Genomic DNA, 19,598 nt, shown 5'->3' with positions numbered 1-19,598 from the left:
ACAAGCGTTTTCTTTCTCAAAACTGTACTCACTTAAAACAGAAGTGATTGTGTTTATGAATCCTCGCCAAGACCGGCATTTTTTAATTATTGTGTGTGCATTTGACTGTTTAAGTGCTATAAGCAATGAAAAATAACTCAGTTTACACTCTACTGCTGTAACACACACATTTGAATAGAGAGAATAGCCACACAATAACAGTCTCTCTCTCTCTCTCTCTCTCTCTCTCTCTCTCTCTCTCTCTCTCTCTCTCTCTCTCTCTCTCTCTCTCTCTCTCTCTCTCTCTCTCTCTCTCTCTCTCTCTCTCTCTCTCTCTCTCTCTGACAGCGAGTGACACACAAACCCGCCTCCACTCACTCACTCGTTTCATTTGCTCCAGATGAATAATGTTGAATTTTGCCATCGTACTGCGCATAATTTTACTCATTCTTGCAGATTTTGTTGGCGGGTGTTAAAGGGTTATTTCACCCAAAAATGAAAATTCTGCCATTAACTCCTCACCCTCATGTGGTTGGTCAGACCTCCGCTCATCTTCACACGTCGATACAAAGCCCATCTCACTACAGCGGCTCTACAATCATTTTATGAAGACACGAGAATAGTTTTTGTTCAGAAAAAAACACAATAACGACTTATATAGTGATGGGCAAAAGTCAAAGTCACTAAAAAGTCGCCAAAGTCACGTGATTTCAGCAGTTTGACATGTGATCCAAACCGTGGGTTGATTCACTGATTCATAACGGTTCGAATCTTTGTTATGAAATCAGCCCATCACTATATAAGTCGTTATTTAGTTGTTTTTGCATTCAAAACTATTCTTGTCATAAGTAATTAATGACAGAATTGTCATTGTTGGGTGAAGTAACCCTTTAATGTCAAGCCCTGATGACACATATATCCTGTAATACCTGGTAGGGTTTGTTGGAGTGGGGTATGAGCACGCGGCCCTCCCTCCAGCGGTTGCCCTGATGTCCGCTGACGGTCCAGAGCAGAACATCAGCCGAGCCCTGGCTGCTCTCTCTGCGCTGCTTAATGTGAAGCGTGCCGATGTGGGAGCCAAACATGTGGTACCAGAAGGACAAGCACAGGTCCGAGTCCTGGCCAGACACCGACGGACTCACCAACCGAGCCACTTCTGTCTCCTGAGCTCCGGTCGCCAGCGTGTAGATGAAGTTCCCAGATCCGCCTACGGCAGAAGGAAACACAGGACGTGAGGTTTGGAAGAGTCGCACTTTCCGTGCCGTAAGGCCTGTGGGTGGATTATATCTCTCACCGGTGTGGTCCATGTTCGGGCCGGTGTTTAGAGTCGGGGTGCCGTCAGACTGGATCTGCCACCTGAAACCACTGTCCTCTGACATCCAGCCGCAGAATGAAGGATTACTGGCCCAGCCGAAGTCACAGGCAAACCACAGGAACGCTAGAACACACACACACACACACACGCGATTATTAACATATGCACTTTTTTATATTACTCTGTAAAAAATATTCAGGTCTCCAATTGAAATATTGGTAACACTTTAGTATTGGGAACACATATTCACTATTAACTACGACTTTTGCCTCATTAAACTCCTAATTTACTGCTTATTAATAGTTAGTAAGGTAGTTTTTGTAGCATTTAAGTTTAGGTATTGGGTCGGATTAAGGGATGTAGAATAAGCTCATGCAGAATAAGGCATTAATATGTGCTTTATAAGTGCTAATAAACAGACAATATCATAGTAATATGCATGATCATAAGCAACTAGTTAATAGTTGATAACTGAACCTTAAAATAAAGTGTTACCGAAAATTTACATTTTTTTAACCGTTTGTAGCATTATAACCATCTTTACTGTCAATGTAATGCATCCTCGCTGAATATAAGTAATAATGTGTATATTATAGTAACATCATTCTCTGAAACACCAGTGTGGTTGTGTGGTTTATATCTGTTGTCCACTTGATGGCAATAGAGTGTTATTTGACGTTATTTAAGCTTGAGCATTTCCAAATCCATTCCAACTTCTTTTATGCCTAAGCCAAATCCACATTTATACACCACACATATAGCTCGATCTTGCAAGAGAATACAGACTGTACAAAACAATAAGCTTTAAAATCGAGATCGACGTGACAAACCGAGGGAGGAATTTAACGAGGTTAGATTGAGTGAGAGATACACACAGAGAGAGAGAGAGAGAGAGAGAGAGAGAGAGAGAGAGAGAGAGAGAGAGAGAGAGAGAGAGAGAGAGAGAGAGAGAGAGAGAGAATTGAGATGGACAGAAGAGCAGAAGCACGTCTCGGATGTCAGCTATGCCGGTGTCTGCACATCCTCAGTGCTGCTTCTCTAGACAGTTTAATAAAGCCCAGCGCTCCGCTGCTTAATAATGCCAGGATTCTCAGAGAGTTTCGGAGGGTATTTGCTCACTGAATGCACAGGAAAGAATTTCCCATTAAAAGCCGCAGCTCAGGCACGCAGCCACTGCCGCTGCAGAAAAAGTCAGTTTCCAATTAAAAGTTATTTCTTCTTTTCCATCTTTAAACGGATTGGGGCTGTCGCAGTGGAGGACAGTGCAGGGATACGTTTCACCGCAGTCCAGAACATTCTACCAGTTTTGAATGCTTGTCATAGCAAATAAACCACATCCAATAATAGAAAGAACACACATCTACTCAATGTTAACCAAGACCACACACACATACGCACACACACATGCTTATTAGGACCTTCGTTCTATTCAGTTGTTTTGCTGTTGTGATGAGGCTCACACACACACACACACACACACACACACGCATGCACGCACGCACGCACGCACGCACATGTCGCACACACACACACACACACACACACACACACACACACACACACACACACACACACACACACACACACACACACACACACACACACACACACACACACACACACACACACACACACACACACACACACACACACACACACACACGCTTATTAGGACCTTTTTTCTATTCAGTTGTTTTGTTGTTGTGATGAGGCTCAGACAGGGCCAGACACACACACGCGCACACACACGCGCACACGCACGCAAGCACACACACACACACACACACACACACACACACGCACGCACACACACACACACACACACACACACACACACACACACACACGCACGCACACACACACACACACACACACACACACACACACACACACACACACACACACACACACACACACACACACACACACTGGCTAATTAGGCAAGGTCAGTAAAGGGGCATTTCTCATCTGCCCATTAGTGAGCAGTCTTGAATGGCTAATCAGTCATTATGCTGAATGAGCAAATCAAAGAGGCTCTTTATAGATCGTCACAAGAACACTTCAGACACAAGATTACATACTCATCTCACTTCAACTCAAACTGGCTAAACAACCAAACACAACAAAGAAAACACACAATACAAATGTTTGTTCTTAAAGGCGCAGTGTGTAATTTCTGTGCTGATGGCGGCACCCACAATGCTTATTATTATATTTTCAAACAAAGTGCATGAATTCAACAGACAAACAGGTAGAACCACCTCAAAATACTGTTTACACTGCACTTGTGTTTTCCTATAGTGGTCTCTGCTAATTGAACTGGGATATTAAAAAGTATGCTAACGTTGCACAAATGGCAGACCGCACCTTTAAGGGAATTTGCATTAGCAAAATGGATAGTTAACGAATATTACAGATAGCGAGAACACAAAGAAGCACTAAGATAAGTACCTTTCTCACCTGGAATGGTGCTCATCTCGGTGGTCGTCTCTGGCGCGGAGGTTCCACCTGTAGTGTGAACACAGAGAAGGCCATTAGATGAAGAGTTAAACGGACACACTGGCTAATGTTTTATTTGGGTATTATCAGGACTACGGCTCTGACTGTGATAATTCCCCTCTTTGTGTGTGCTTAGCATTTTTAAAAATGAGCTTTGCCAGATGAGACATGCAAATAGATTTTAGCTCATGTGGAACCTTTACTTTTAGCATTTAGCAGAGGGGAGTGTAATTCTGCGCAACACACACTCTGTGAGACTGCACTGATGTGAACACACACAGGAGATTAGAGGCAGAGTTTTAAATCTAGTGTTAGTATTATTAACTGAAGAGCTGAAGAACATTTTGTAGAGCCGGCTATGGCTGTGTTGGAATGTAATACTATCATAGTATATACTACATACTGCGAGGTACAGGAACACAATCATCATATTTTATGAGAAAAAAGTATGATTTATGGAATTGAATGAATTAGAATGGAATAATAACATACTACATATAGTGCATACTAATTCCTTAATGTTATGTAAAGCAGTATGTACTTGTAGTAAGCAAATAGTTAATTTAACTTTTTAAGCGACAGTATGCTCAATTGTTTTGTACATGACCTTAGTATGTACATGTTGAATTCTACATACTATATACTAACTGCATACTATTTCCTTAATATTATGTAAAGCAGTATATATAGTAAATTTAGCATTATAAGCAGTGATATATTTGATTGTTGTTATGTAGCCTACATGACCTTAGTATGTACATGTTGAATTTTACATACTACATATACTATATACTATTTCCTTACTATTGTGTAAAGCAGTATGTAGTAAGCAAACAGTAAATTGAACTTTTTAAGTGGCATTATCTTTAATTGTTATGTACATGACCTTAGTATGTACATGTTGAATTCAGCTCTACACTATATACTCTATACTGCATACTGTTCTTAAACGTATGTAAGGATAAAGAACCATTTAAACTGTTGAGTGCTTCATTGTGGGACATCTTAGAAATAAATGCAGTAAATTTGCATTTTTAATCCAATTTTGTATTAAAAAAATCCTACATTTTGGCAGTCCATGTAGTCACAAAGTAGAAGTTGAGATTGCATTTGATATCGCTCGCCGTTCATTCATCACTGTCTGGGTTTTATAATGAAATGGAAGGTCAAGTGGAGCACATTTGGCAAATGTAGTAGGTTATTTCAATATTAGATGCATACAGAAAATTTGCATACCATGCACAGTATACTTAATTTCTAGTAGGGCTAGTATGGTAAGTGTGGTTATGGGGGAAGCAATGATTGGGAAGGCAGGTGTGAGGAGTGATTAGTGCAGAAGCAAAGGGGGACAATTAGTCTAGTGTGATTAGTCTAGTGTGATTAGTCTAGTGTGATTAGTCTAGTGTGATTAGCATAGCAAAAGGTGCAAGATGCAGTAAGTTAGGGTGCAGTCTCTGCAGGCGGGTGTTAGCACCTGTCTGGTCGTAGTCATCACCTGTTCCACTATGGCAGTTTGCCTGATCATCATCACACTCGTCTGAAGGCGTGGTGGAGGAAGCGGGCGTAGTTGGAGGAACTGTAGGAACTACGGAGAGAAAGAGAGATAAGGTAAATATTTCACATATACTACACTCTAAAAAATGCTGGGTTAAAAACAACCCATGTTGAGTTGAAAATGGACAAACCCAGAAATTGGGTTGTTTGAACCCAGTGAATGGAACCATTCAAACAACCCAATTTCTGGGTTTGTCCATTTTCAACCCAACATGGGTTGTTTTTAACCCAGCATTTTTTAGAGTGTTAGGTCATGTACATAACAATTAAAGATACTGCTCATTAAAAAGTTACATTTACTGATTGCTTACACTGTAAAAAAAGTCAGGGCACAATGTACTGTTTAAATATGAAGAAATTTTCTGTACTGTTTTATTTAATTTTTTACCTGTATTTTAAATCACACGTTGCATTAGTTAAGGGTTTACGGAAATATACGTAAAATTACTGGATAATGTACTGGCAGAAAATTACCAGTACATTTTCCATTTTTATTTTTTACAGTGTACTACATACTGCTTTACATAATAGTAAGGAAATAGTATGCACTATACAGTAGAATTCAACATGTACATACTAAGGTCATGTACATGACAACAATTAAAGATACCACTGCTTAACATGCAAAATTTATAGTTTAGTTATACTGTTTTACATAACATTAAGAAAATAGTATGCAGTATATCGTATATAGTATGTAGTATGTTAAATTCAACATGTACATACTAAGGTCATGTACATAACAACAATTAAAGATATCACTGCTTAAAGTATTAATTACTAAATTAACTGTATCAACTATAATACTGATCTGCCCACATTGTCGCTATATGATAAATTGAAATGAGCTGATAACATCACTGTTTTCTCCAGAGCGACTTTCCTGTTTAACACTGTGAAGCTGCTTTGAAACAATCGTCATTGTAAAAGCGCTTAAATAATATCACGGGTAATATTTTTACTTGTGATATTAAACAAGCAGCGCTCCAGACTGCGACCAAATGCTGGCATTTTGTTAGAGATCACACTGGTGTGACACCACGGTGCCCAACTGATGAGAGCTGTCATTTCTGTTGGTGAGAAACCTCAAATGGCAAACAAAACGAAAGTGAAACGAAACCACACACTAGTCGTTTACTCGCGGGCGGATCTCGATCACTCGGCACGGTTACTACACAGCCCGTGAGAAAGAGTTCGAATCCGCCGCAAAATCAATTACATTGTACTTAATGACTTATTTGCCATTTCCACGCCATAATATATGGAAAAAAAGAGAAATGAGCCTGAATTACACATGAAACAAGTAAAGAGCCGAACTCCTTTGACCAAAATAATTTACTTGAAGTACCCCCTGAGATTTTAAGTATATATTTAAATAATTTATTGGCACATTTTCATGCTTCCTTCACAAACATTTAGTAAGTACATTGTATTGAGATGTTTTTATTGGTATATCATTCAGCCTATTTGTTTAATTTATAATGATTTAATTACAATTTAATGAATTGTTTTTCCTCAACTTATGAACCCCCTGAAAATCCCTCGTGAACCCTCATTTGGGAACCCCTGTTATAGAAGGACAATGGCTCATTTAATAAGAGTAGAATATTTACATTTTCCGTGTAAAAAATTATGTTTTTGCACATTACTGCTGTTAATGAAAGTAAATTTTATCTGCCTATCAATTCAAGCTCAGTGCTTCACTGTTAAATGTCCAATTAACAAACATGTAATACTATTAATAATTGCATTTATTAATGCAAAATGTGATATGATAAATTCCACCAAATCAGGTGTCGGCACAACTATTTGGAAAACTTAGATGCTCTGAATTGTTAGTCTAGAGCCAAGTGTCACACAATAAAGCGACAAGTGATGAATCACCTCCTATCCCGAAAACCATGGCATATCAGTGATTACTGAATGCCCAAAAACCCTGTACTACCATAGTATTTTTTCCGTAGGTCACTCTACAAATCATCGTAATGATTATGCTCTTTCTGTAGTCTTTCCAAGTGTGCAGCCCTTTGATGGAGTCCTGTGCGTGACTCTGGGTGCTGGGGTTTGGGCTGCAGGGTTTGGGATGATTTGCTCCACCCTGGGCCTGTACATCTCTCTGAAACGGCTGTGTCCTCTCATTACGGCTCCATGTGCCCCTTTGGATGTGGCCTTTGCCTACATCTGCCTAAAGCCCTGTGTTTACTCTCAGCTTGTAATGAGCTGCCCATAAGCCTTTCCCGGGATGGAAGGAGGGGAAAAATGAGCAGGGGGAAACGGGAGCTGTAGTATAAGCTGTGCTGGTGAACTGAGGGCATTTTAAAGAGTGTCTCTAAAGCCGAGGGGTCGCAGAGAGGTCATCATGTTGGCTCTGGACAGTATTGTTTTTCGCATACTCCTGCTAGGACTTGGCGTCCCGCTGTTAGGAGTGTGTGTGTGTGTGTGTGTGTGTACCGTAAGGGGTCAGGGAGAGTTTTAGCTAAGACAGAGAAAGGAACTGGGTGCATTTATGTACAGCGTGTTGGACTGGCATTAAAAGTGAAAACAAGCATTATCATCTGACTAAAGCTCCCGGTGGGATGCTGTGGCTTACACAAGCAAGTCTCACAGTCTCTCAGAAATCCAATATGTAAATCCACTTAACGCTGCCTCAACAGAAAACACACACACACACACCCCATCAGAGCTAAACTAATTCAGAAAGAAAGACAGAGGGGAAGACATCAAGGACCTTTCCGTAATCCTTCAAGGCAGGTGGACCAAAGATTATCTCCAGCTCTAAGGGCCCCTGTTATTTAGGAGTGTCACAGGCCCCTGCTTTTCTGGGTAGGAGACATCCTTTGATGCCGCATCGACGGGACAAGTAATTATGAGGAAAGCTAAGCCATACCCTATCCTGTTCTCCTGAGTGGATAAGTCCAAATTCAATAAAATAGCATCTGTACTATGAGACCACACACTTGAGGACCTTCAAAACTCTATAATTTTGTTCACTTGCTTTAGACAATATGTCTTTAGAGTTTAGTGGGTCCGTTATGTGTATGAATCACTGTTGAGGAAGCTACTTGGGAAATGCTATGTTAAGCTACCTATAATTGCCATTAGTTTCGCTAAAAGTTCAACTGGATTTCTCAGCTGTGTATATGGTATTAGCAAAGAGTAACTAAGAGTTATCTTGACAACCAGTGGTGTTTCCCAAAAGCATTGTTAGCCAACTATGGTCGCAAGTTACATTGTTATCAGCATTTAACAGATCGGTATTTCCTCTTTCAGCGAACAACACCGCAAAGTTGTGTGGATGGAACGACTGCTCTCGACCTGTGTTTAGAAGCTTAATTGTGAACCCAATACATCATTATCTTGAGCAAAATAAGCTGACATTCAGTACAATTGTACTTATTACATATGTAGTTTACATATTTAAGTTTGTCAAGAGATTTGAAGAGTGCGTACATGCTCTAGTACGTAAGAACAAGCCTATGGTTGAATGTGGAAGTAAAGCAAAATAACTGAGAAACATTAGACCTCAGATGCCATAATTTATCTGCCATTAACCACCAATTTGCAAAAATATGGCTCGGGAAACGTGATTAGCTAGTTGATTTCTTCAACAATGTATATGGTAGTTAAGCATCGAGATGCATCATTTTACGAGAAACGCACCCCAGATTATGATTAATGGTACATATGAGTATATTATTTTCTCAGTTTACTTCACCACAAAGCTGTGTGTGCAATGCAGTGAGACAAAAAATGTGCTGTGCAAAATGCTACGAATAATTAACTCACTACACTTGGCTAAAGTCACTAGCTTGAAAACAGTTGAGGAACTGTTATGTGACTGAAAAATGTACTTAAGTTAGTAGCGTCACCACTTGGGTACTGGTCAGCAGTGGTATGAATGGGTCTGAATGTGATTTTCCCAAGTAAGATGTTCCTGGTTCAACATATTTAGTTGGTCTGGGCATAACCTTCCTGTCTGAAAATGTTGTCCAAAGCCTATCCCTTTCCTGTAGCTCAACCAGTAGAGCGTGGCGCTAGCAACGCCAAGGTCATGGGTTCGATTCCCAGGGAAAGCAAGAACTGACACTAATGTATAATGTGTACCTTGAATGCAATGTAAGTCGCTTTGGATAAAAGCGTCTGCCAAATGCATAAATGTAAATGTATCCCCACCCATAAGCTATCCCTAAAATCAGAGGGAAATAATATGTGAATAACACTGATGTAGAAGTACCTAACCCTGGTTGTAAGCCTAAATTTGATGTAAACTTGTTCCTCAAATCTGGGGTGCGTTCCCAATACAAAAAACATTACTTACTATTATAGTATGATGCACCGTTGAAGAAATCAACCAGCTAGTCACGACTGGTTCCCCAAACCATATTGTCGCAAATCTAACGTTCAACCACGCTGATATCATGCAGGTGGGGACGTAATAACTGCTTTAAATGAATTAGTTTGAGATCGAATTCATGCTAGATTTTTTGCTAAAAATTATGGACATGGCATCTGAGGAGTAATTTTAATTTTGCTTTATTGCCAGATTCAATCATAGGCTCGTTCTAACATACTAGAGCATGTCTGCACATACGCACTCTGCTTTAAATCTCTTGACAAACTAAACTATGTAAAGGAAATTTGTAAGTATACAAAATAAAAGATATAGATTGTACTTAATATCAAAACTCTGCTTCACAGGTCGAGAGCTGTCATTGCAACCACACACGCTTGCGTCGCTGTTTGCGAATGTTCGTTGGAAGTATGGTTTCAGGGAACACAGACTCGTTGAATTATGTTGATAGCGATGAACTTTTGGGAAACACACCCCTGATTGGTTGTTTTGAATGTTGTTCCAGGATCAACAAAGATGGTGAGCCAAGAACTAGATGAAAACACGTTCATGAATGAGTGGTTATGTGTGTGTGTGTAAATGAGTTTTCAACCTACCTTCCATTTCACAGCCCAGGAGTTCCAGTCTAAGTCCCATCCCAGCAGGAGTGGCTCTGTCTGGGTACACCCTAACAAAGCGTGTCAATATAGGCTCCACCGTCCTCAATGCTGGTGTGTCATAGTTCAAATTCCCGTCCAAAATCTGCCAAGAACAAATACAGAGTTTAAGACAACAGTCAGCAGTCAAGCAGATAGAGAACTTGGAAAGATAAAAATGGAAAAAGATAAAGTGGAAAGTTTTATTAAGAGTAGTCTGACAGGGAAAGCAGAGAACAGAGATTTAATGAAAGGGAACGAGTGAGAGGGCTCACACCTTTCTTAACTTGGGCACTGCTGTATGTCTAACGCAGCAAAGCACTAGAGAAAAGAAAGTCTTCAACTTTACTTCTGACATCGTACGGCTGAGCTAGCTCAAAAAAAAAGGCTGCGGGCTAAAACTGCAGTCTACGACAGGAGGATGCACAGCCTTTCAAAAGCACACGCCTTTGACTTCACACTTCTGAAGTCTTACAACCCAGACACAAGGTACCACAGGAGACAGACAGAAAAAAGGAGGGAGAGACAGAAAGACACCCGCCAGGGGTAACAAAGGCGCAGAACAAGATGAGGAGTCATGAAAGAACATTAATGGCCATCATGTCTCTGTTTGGCCTTTAAGCTAAGGAAGAGATATGAGGGTTTTGAAAGGGTTCACTTTTTTGATAGGGGATACGGCCCAAAAAAAAAGGACAAATATTAAGTGATTCATGTGTCAAATTTGTATTATGAGCATAATCCCAAATAAGCACTACACTATGTAATTGATCATCGTTCTAATGAGCTGATTTCCTACATAGCTTTAATGTTTCTAATATCCCTCCATTCTCTTTTCTTCTCGTTTATTGATTTTACCTCAAATTATTTATTTAATTTTGGTTTAAAACCAAACAGGATCATGTACAGTTGCCTGACCATACATTATCCCTTTCATTTGCTTTACTTTATGACTGTTGTTAGGACTAAATTCATTAGTAGTATTGTTGAATACATTTGGGATCTTCTCCAATATTGTGCTCACAGCATTAGTCTAATGATTGTCATTCTCTCCTCTGTCTATCTAAAGGCTTTGGGAAGAATACATTATAGCTCCAGATTGAGCTTATTTCCTGAAAATCAGGCTAAACAATCTCAGACTTGGACTTATAGAGATTCACAACCATTCTCCATGAGCATGCAGTTTATGTCTAATTACATTTACATTTATGCATTTGGCAGACGCTTTTATCCAAAGCGACTTACATTGCATTCACATTTTACATTATTGTCAATTCTTCAATTACCTTCCAGCTTGCCTATATCTTACCTTGGGCTTGTTGCCATTGGTATCCATCACCATTTTCCAGTCCGATCCGTTGTTGCTGTAGCCCAACCGAAACTTCTTCATGAAGACCTTGTTATCACGGTGTTTGCCTCCCTGGATGATCAAGCCTTTGACCAATTTCTCCTCGCCCAAATCTATCTGTAGCCATTCGTCCACGTACGGCTGGGTCTGTGACAACAGCGTCCATCCCGAACGGCTGGTCAGCAGACGAGCGTTCTCCGAAACCCATGTGCGCTCGGAGTGGGAAGAGACTGTGATCTGAGAGTCTGCGATGAGGCCTGAGACCATTCCCAACATTCCTGAACATGGGTACTCTGTTGAGGGACAAAGAGTGTTAGATTGAAGGGCGTTTCAAACACTTTACTAATAACTATCCTAAATACATCATTCAAAAACCTTTGCATGGAGATCAATGGAGAAAGAAGCATTCTGACCCAGATTGTGTAGTTACGGCACCCACCAGCAGGGGCTAACAGAGCCATATCTTGGGTTAGATTGTTGTCTAACCTGCCACAGCTGTGGCAAAACAAATGTACCATTATTTGGCATGCCAATAAAACACATGGACATGGAGTAAGAGAGAGTTGTTTAAGTACATAGTGGAATACTTGTATGATAATTGCGGGAAGTGTCTACAAAATATTAGATTAGCTGTGAGTGGATGAGTTGGAGTAAAAGAGAGAAAAAAAAGATGAACTTGGTAGAAACGGTCACGTCTCAGTGAGCTGGGAAACATTCTTACCGACAACCTAAAGAGGTCACAGGCCATAAAGAGGCTGAACAAAGAGAGAAGGAAAGACATTCATTGCACAGGAAAGACAGATGAAGTGGACAGAAGAGATAAGAAACCTCTTGTTCTCTTTGTTTCTCTCTCTCCATCTTCCTTTCACCAATGACCTTGTGCATTAACTCTTCTCAAGCTACCTAATTAAAGCCTTTCTTTAGAGCTTCTACCTTTCATTTCCGAACTGTTTCTCGCTCTCATCTTCAGGCCTGCTCCCCCTTGTTTTTCACTTGCTTCTTATTCACTGCCTTCATCCCTCTTGTAATCTGTCTTCATCTCTCCAAACTGACTTCCTTTGTTCCAGCGTTGATAATAAGATTTTTCACGCTTTGCTACTTTTAGGTAAAGGCATGTTGAGTTTGAGGAAAATTATCAGACACGCAGCGCCGACCAACTGACTGTCTGCGAGTTGCCTGTCACGACTTCCGTACCTTCTCCAACGCTGTGGGATTCGTGACCTGCCAGCGATACCATAATCTACGATCAGCACCCGTGGAGCAGGAAAGCATCAGAGACAATCTTGGACTAGTCACAGATGGACCTAATGTCCCGTGAAATACCACCAGAACAGAGTTTTCATTCACAATACTGCCTTTGTAGTGATGTAGGGAACTTCCTCTGTAGTTCTGGAACGGAAAGAGCACTTGTCTGTGACCCCTTCAGGAGTCCAAATGTGAGTTCCAGGCTCCTAAATCAACAAATGCATGGGACTTTGATTTTCCCTTTGTTTGTTTGTGGATGGACAGCCAGGGTTGTGTTTCTTATACCCTTGCCAGATTTGCAAGATGTCTCTGTGTATAATTTCTGATATATGCGTGCCAAATTGTTTCGGGACCTGAATGAAAAAGATCTGCACTGGGGTGGCTGGACCTCAAAGTTTGGAAGTCAACCAAGTTTATTTTCAATCCGCTAGCTGGCACTGTCTTCCGGACCTGTTTATGGATCTCAGATGGGGATGCTTGGTAGAAGCTCCTGGTGTGGTAGACCCTGACAGACACACCCTGAGGGTGGACTGGTTCATGTGTATCCCATGTTTCATCTAATGGTTTGGTCTGGATGACCACACACACAGATGCTTTTATTTACAAACAGCGGGAGGAAGTTTATTAATGGCTGTGTGGATGTGGAAAGCCTTTCAGACCCGAACAAGAACAACTTCTAACTGCCATCCGGCATCCTCTGAGAGTTGAGGTACAGTGTTCACAATCATAGTGCCCAGGAATAATATATAGGTAAAGTCAAGGTAATACTATGGTACTTTAATACTTACCATGGTAATGAATGGTTATCATATTAGTATCTAATACATACATATCCGCTTGTTAAGTTGTGACGTAAGGAACGCCGTTTCTGGGTCCAAGCCTCAACTCGTTTCACTTGAGAATGCCATTGACGGCCGTTTATGAGCACTATTTATTCATATTAAACATCAAACATTTAAAAAAGTTTAACATTTTAAATACTTACAGTCTACACAACAGGTTATGATTATAGCTTTTTTTTTTTGCAGTATTACACCACATTGTGTGTGTATATTAGCACCGTTTGTAGTTTTTCTTGTGTTATAAGATAGAGAGTTTGGACCCGGAAGCGCTGCCGCGTGACATCAGCCTTAACAACCGTATATACCTTGGTATATGCCCTTGCAAAAAGTTCTGGCATCATATAGTAATCCTATGGTATTTTGACCTATACCTTGGCACTAATATAAGGGTGTTTATATACTACTCCAGAGTCCCAGAAAAGTTTAAAAGACGTCTAATAGCTGTCCAAACCTGAAGTCTAGGCTAAAACAAGGCAAAATTGGTGCTGTCTACCTAAAGCCCAAGAATAGACTCGTCCTCTACAACATGAACATCTCAAAGAAATGAAAACAAACACCTTATAATCCCTATTGACTTTGCATGCATGATGGAATATCTTTTGTTATCTAGTTATCTTTTGGCATTAACTATACATTAAAGGTTATTTTGGCTAGATATGGGTTACTCATAGCCGGACTATGTCGGGTGTAAAGTTAACTGAGACGGTGAAATGACGACTGTTGCTTGCTGAGGTACTTTCAAGGTTTTTGAACAAGAACCATGGTATTCTTGGTAGTATATCCTAAATATCCAAAATCATGCAAAATCTTCCAAAAATAAACTTTTAACACGGTACACTCTAAAAAAAGTCTGGGTCAAATATGGACAAGCCCAACCATTGGGTTAAAAATTTCGGTAACACTTTCTTTTAGGGTTCAGTTATTAACTATTTGCTTATTAGCATGCATATTACTAGGATATTGTCTGTTTATTAGTACTTATAAAGCTCATATTAATGTCTTATTCTGCATGACCTTATTCTACATCCCTTAATCCAACCCAATACCTAAACTTAAACGCTACAAAAACTACCTTACTAACTATTAATAAGCATTAAATTAGGAGTTTATCGAGGCAAAAGTCGTAGTTAATAGTGAATATGTGTTCACCATACTAAAATGTTATCAAATTTAATTTAAACGTTTAACCCAACAGATAGGTTTGTCCATATTTTACCCAAATTTGGTGTACTAAAAGTGTACCTTGTACAAAAACATACAGTAGTATTACCATGGTGTTCTTGCTAGTTAGTGAAAATAGGGGGGCATTCTGTTCTTATTAGTCGCCCAGCTTGGCCGAATCATCACAAGGGAGCCCAATGCACACTGATGATGTCAGTGGGAGCCTCTGCTCTTGTGATGTGTTCAGAATGCGGTCTGTTCACCCATCCAAAACATGACTGCAACAGCTGCGCTCCAGAACTGCGGTCAACCGCACACACAACTATACAACCAGCACTAAATCTGTATACACACGCACAGAGTCTAAAGATATTATGCATACCCTATGTATGCTGATTGTAAAGCTGAAAGACAGTGCGTGATTGCAAACACACTCGCCCTCCTCCTACACATAAGGAAATGTTCTCAGCAGGGAGGCGCTGATAATACGAAAGCCTTTGCAATCAAAGCTCTGTAGGGTGGAGCCATGCCAAAACATGCAGATGAGTATGCAAATGAGACTAGGACCAGCTGGGCCTGACTGCGGCTGGTGGGTGTAGATCTCAGCAATTGCATGTGCACTATGTACATCTGTGTGTGTGTGTGTGTGAGAGGTTAAAGCTCAGAGGAGGATTGGGGTAGAAATGGAGAGGTTGCAGGAGCATCCGTGCATGCTGTGCACGCCATTCATTTTGTATGAAGTACATCCAAACATGGGGTAAACATGAATACACAGTCCTTTTCGTTTGACGTGAACACATAATGCAAAAGCTCCTTGCTTATTGCACATGGCTTTCAGAGGCATGAATAAACACTTATCCGTACGCATGCCTCCAAAGCAAGCAAAACGTAAACCATTTAATTGAAAGATCATGATGGAGTGGTGTGTTGACAAAACACTGCTTCTACATCTGAATTAACACTCTGCTTCTAAACAGCATTTTTAATGCATCCCAGTTGGGCTGTTGACAGTTTGTTTTGAGGCCTGTGAAACGAACCTGATTTTTTTGGAACCAACCTGAGATTTTGCATCCATACACCTCGAACCGCAGGGCGATGCCGGCTTCCCAGGAGTAAGGTCGGATCCGGAGGTATCGCGTCAACGTGTGCTTGGGGAACGCGGCTTTCACTACATCGGTAGGGTTGGTGTTACCCTGGAAAACCTAAAGAACAAACACATTAATTATTAACATGGTTTGTTTAAGGCAGCCACCAAGGACAGACCGTTGTGCCCTGGGACTCTGCCCTAGAAACAGAGAGAAATGACAGGAATGTGTTTAGATCAGCGTCTTCAAATGACAACCTAAATAGAGCCTGAATCGAATTATCTCTGGAGCCAACTGTGTTTCAAAACAAAAGCTACTTTGTGATGTCAGAGTCTGGGTTACAAGTTCTTGGACGCTTCAGTTATACAATGGCCTCTGTTGTTGTTTCAACAGACATGGCGATGAATCAGATTGTGTTATGTCCATGGGCACTGATACTTGCTGACAGCTAGCACATGTTCTCTGTGAAGGGAGGATCTGGAAATGGGCTACAAGAGAGATAAATGAAAGCAAATGCAACCTTGTTGTACACAGGATCTTGTCGCTGTATAAAGGTCAGCTGATTTTTTCACTGCAAAAAAATGCTCTTCTTACTTAGTATTTTTGTCTTGTTTCTAGTCCAAACATCTAAAAAATCATAAAACAAGATTATTTTTCTCACCCCACTGGCAGATTATTTATCTTATTTTAAGCAAAAGCGCTCTTAATTTTGAGGTATTATTTCCCAAACCAAGACACTAATTTTTACTTGTCTAGTCAATGCTTCTTAATGTAAGAATTTGTTGAAATTTTGACTAGAAACTAGACAAAAATATAAAGTAGGAAAAGCATTTTTTTTCCGCAATGTTTAAAAGTAGGCTACATCTTGAAGGTTCTCTCCTTCACTTCCTTAATTCCTGATTTTCTGCCCTCAAGATGAGACAAACTCAGAGAAGAGTTAAGAATTAACTGCAATTGCTGATAGCGTCAGGTCTGAATACCTAAAGGAAATATGGAAATGAGACTAATGCCACTGACCTGAGCCAAGAGCTCATCATTTGAAAGCTGATTTTATAGTATTCCTGTAATTAAATATCTAACGTTCATATTGACATTGCTGGCTTTTTATAAGTCTATATACCCTAACCAAAGGTTAAATCACAACCTCTCTCTCTCTCTCTCTCTCTCTCTCTCTCTCTCTCTCTCTCTCTCTCTCTCTCTCTCTCTCTCTCTCTCTCTCTCAGTGTATTGCTGTACTATCAGTACATTCAATACACAATAATAAGCAAGACAAGGTCAAACTATAAGCCGTACAGGATGGCCAAGTGTTGCTACGTCGAAGCCAGACCCCGTCTATCCCAGAATCCATGCTGCTAATCGTGTCCCAGGACACTACTTTTCAAAACATGTGCGTCTGGGAGGAAGACACACGAGGAGCCATCCACTATCTTTAAATGTCACGCCAATGCTCTGCCCTACTGCTCTAAGTAGTAAAAAGGCTTTCCTTTGTGTAACAGCCCTACAGTCGAACTGCTGTTTCAGCAGTCTGTAAATGGGCCCTCACCTCACAAAAGCACTTTAGAGCCAAGCAGACAGAAACAAGGCACCGCACCTTAAAAATTCACGCTCTAAAAAGAGAACAGTGTACTTTAGTTGAGGGTCGACATAGAAATTGGGCCTTTGGGTATATTTAAGCTCAATGTTACTTCCAAGCATGAAGATGTGTATGCACACACACAGCCTACGTAACTGTCTAATTGGCTTGCTGAGCTTGACAGGTCTATTTCAAAACCTGTATTGTTTGAGCAAGTATACCAAGCAGACATAAACATGCACATGAAGACGTCCTGCACACACAAACGAGCAAAAGAAACTTCACATGCTGGAAGAGTCACAAAACCTACAAAACTGCAGACAGAGACTGAATCTTTGGATCATTCAGCATCAGAATCAAGAGAAAGTGAAAATAAATCATATTTTGAAAGAAACTTTTTCTGTGGAAGCTTATTTCCGCCAGAGAATACATCATTTTAAAAGACAAATTTGACTTTTTTGCAAGTTTATATCACACAATCCTGACTTATTTTCTCAGAATTATGAGTTATAAAGAAACTCCAATGCTGAGAAAAAAACTTGCTTTATAACTTTATATCATGTAATTTTGACTATACAACTTGGAATAGCGAGTTTATATCACGCAATTCTGAGAAAAAAAGTCAGAATTACGATGTAATCGTAATCGTACATGTTACGATGTAAATGTAAATTCACAATTGAAAGAAAAAAATACAAAGTTTGATAAAATGTTGCACTTAACTTTTTAATGTTTTATTCAGTGGTGGATACAAGCATCCAGAGATTTCAGATTTGCATTGTGACATTATTTTAATGACATTAAAAAGTAATTTAAAGTAATTGAAATTAGCATGAATTATACATGCGGTATAAAATATGCAATATATTGTGTTTTTTACATTACACTTGAGTTGTTTGCAATAAGGTGATATTTAATTTTGGGCAGAAAACATTTTTAACACTATTCTTAAAGGTTCTCAGCTGTTCTTGACAGGTTTCATGAGATCCACATTTACTTTAAACTTCTAAATAAATCTGAGTAAAAAACAACCCAATGTTGGGTCAAATATGGACTAACCCAGCAGTTGGGTTGTTTTAACCCAGCGACTGGGTTGTCTTAAGCAAATATTTAACCCAACCGCTGGGTTAAAACAACCCAGTCTTTTGTAGAGTAGATAGCTCAGAAGGTTTCGAAAGAGACCGGCGATGTGTCAGACGTAATAGGCATGTCTTCCTGTAGTTAACGGTTCTGTGTTGAGGGACACATTAGAGTCAGCTCGCCCGATGGCCAATCGATCAGCGTCTCCTCGGCCCTTTTTCAACGAGTCACGTGCTCAAGTGCATCCAACCAGCTGTTCAAACACTCCAAACCTACCAGACCTTCCCAGAATGCCTCCTCCTCCTCTCACTCTCTCAATTAGCCACTCTCTGTTTATTAACTCTTTTGTTCTTTCCTTTCAATGAAAAAAAAAGCCCTACCGCAAATGTTGACATCATTCCTTAAAAGGGAAAAAAGAAAATCAGTCAGACTACTGTGGTGGCTTTGGAGTTGGAGAGTTTTTACAGTGCTTGCAGTCTTTTAAGAGGGCGGATTAACATACCACACCAGGCACATAATGGAGTCAGAGAAACACAAGCCCTGCAGAACACATGAGCGTGGCATTCCCGTCTGGAGCTGGAGCGTGGATTGGTGTAACGAATGCACACGGTGACAGCGCTACAAGGCAAGATGTTTACAGGGCTTCCTGCCAAAGAGCTCTGGAAACATACCTAGTTAGGGATTATTTCGGAGAAAATAAAGACCTCTTTATCGTTTAGTGGAAAATAAGCTGTACGGACCCAAACCTGAGCTCTTACCAGGACATTCTAACACTATTTCATTGTTATATGAATATGTCAAATATTTAGCGGTTAGGAAATGAGAAAAGCGTTATCGAGCGCTCTATTTCCACAGAAGAAAAACCATTTGACCTGTTGCATGGTTTCTAAAAACAAACACAATTTGTGTTTGCAGTAATGAATTTACAGTGGAA

The 19,598-nt window shown here is 40.2% G+C and overlaps 1 protein-coding gene across 4 annotated transcripts in view; it reads right to left on the bottom strand.

The window, feature by feature from the left end:
- nrp1a (neuropilin 1a) overlaps window positions 1–19,598 on the bottom strand; it is a 92,079-nt gene that overhangs the window by 5,632 nt on the left and 66,849 nt on the right. Inside the window, exons 8-14 of one of the 4 annotated variants that reach the window (XM_067435500.1) lie at window positions 15,984–16,128; window positions 11,640–11,971; window positions 10,295–10,439; window positions 5,289–5,378; window positions 3,746–3,802; window positions 1,274–1,417; window positions 909–1,186 (exon numbers count right to left, since the gene is read on the bottom strand). In XM_067435500.1, coding sequence (XP_067291601.1) covers window positions 909–1,186; window positions 1,274–1,417; window positions 3,746–3,802; window positions 5,289–5,378; window positions 10,295–10,439; window positions 11,640–11,971; window positions 15,984–16,128 — 1,191 coding nt within the window. Of the gene's footprint in view, window positions 1–908; window positions 1,187–1,273; window positions 1,418–3,745; window positions 3,803–5,267; window positions 5,379–10,294; window positions 10,440–11,639; window positions 11,972–15,983; window positions 16,129–19,598 lie in introns of all 4 variants that reach the window. The other 3 variants (XM_067435501.1, XM_067435498.1, XM_067435499.1) reach the window with 3 other exon arrangements.

This window comes from Pseudorasbora parva, chromosome 24 (genome assembly GCF_024679245.1).
Source record: "Pseudorasbora parva isolate DD20220531a chromosome 24, ASM2467924v1, whole genome shotgun sequence".
Lineage (NCBI taxonomy): Eukaryota > Metazoa > Chordata > Actinopteri > Cypriniformes > Gobionidae > Pseudorasbora > Pseudorasbora parva.
Note: the sequence above shows the minus strand (reverse complement) of the source record. Positions and strands in the feature narration are given on the sequence as shown.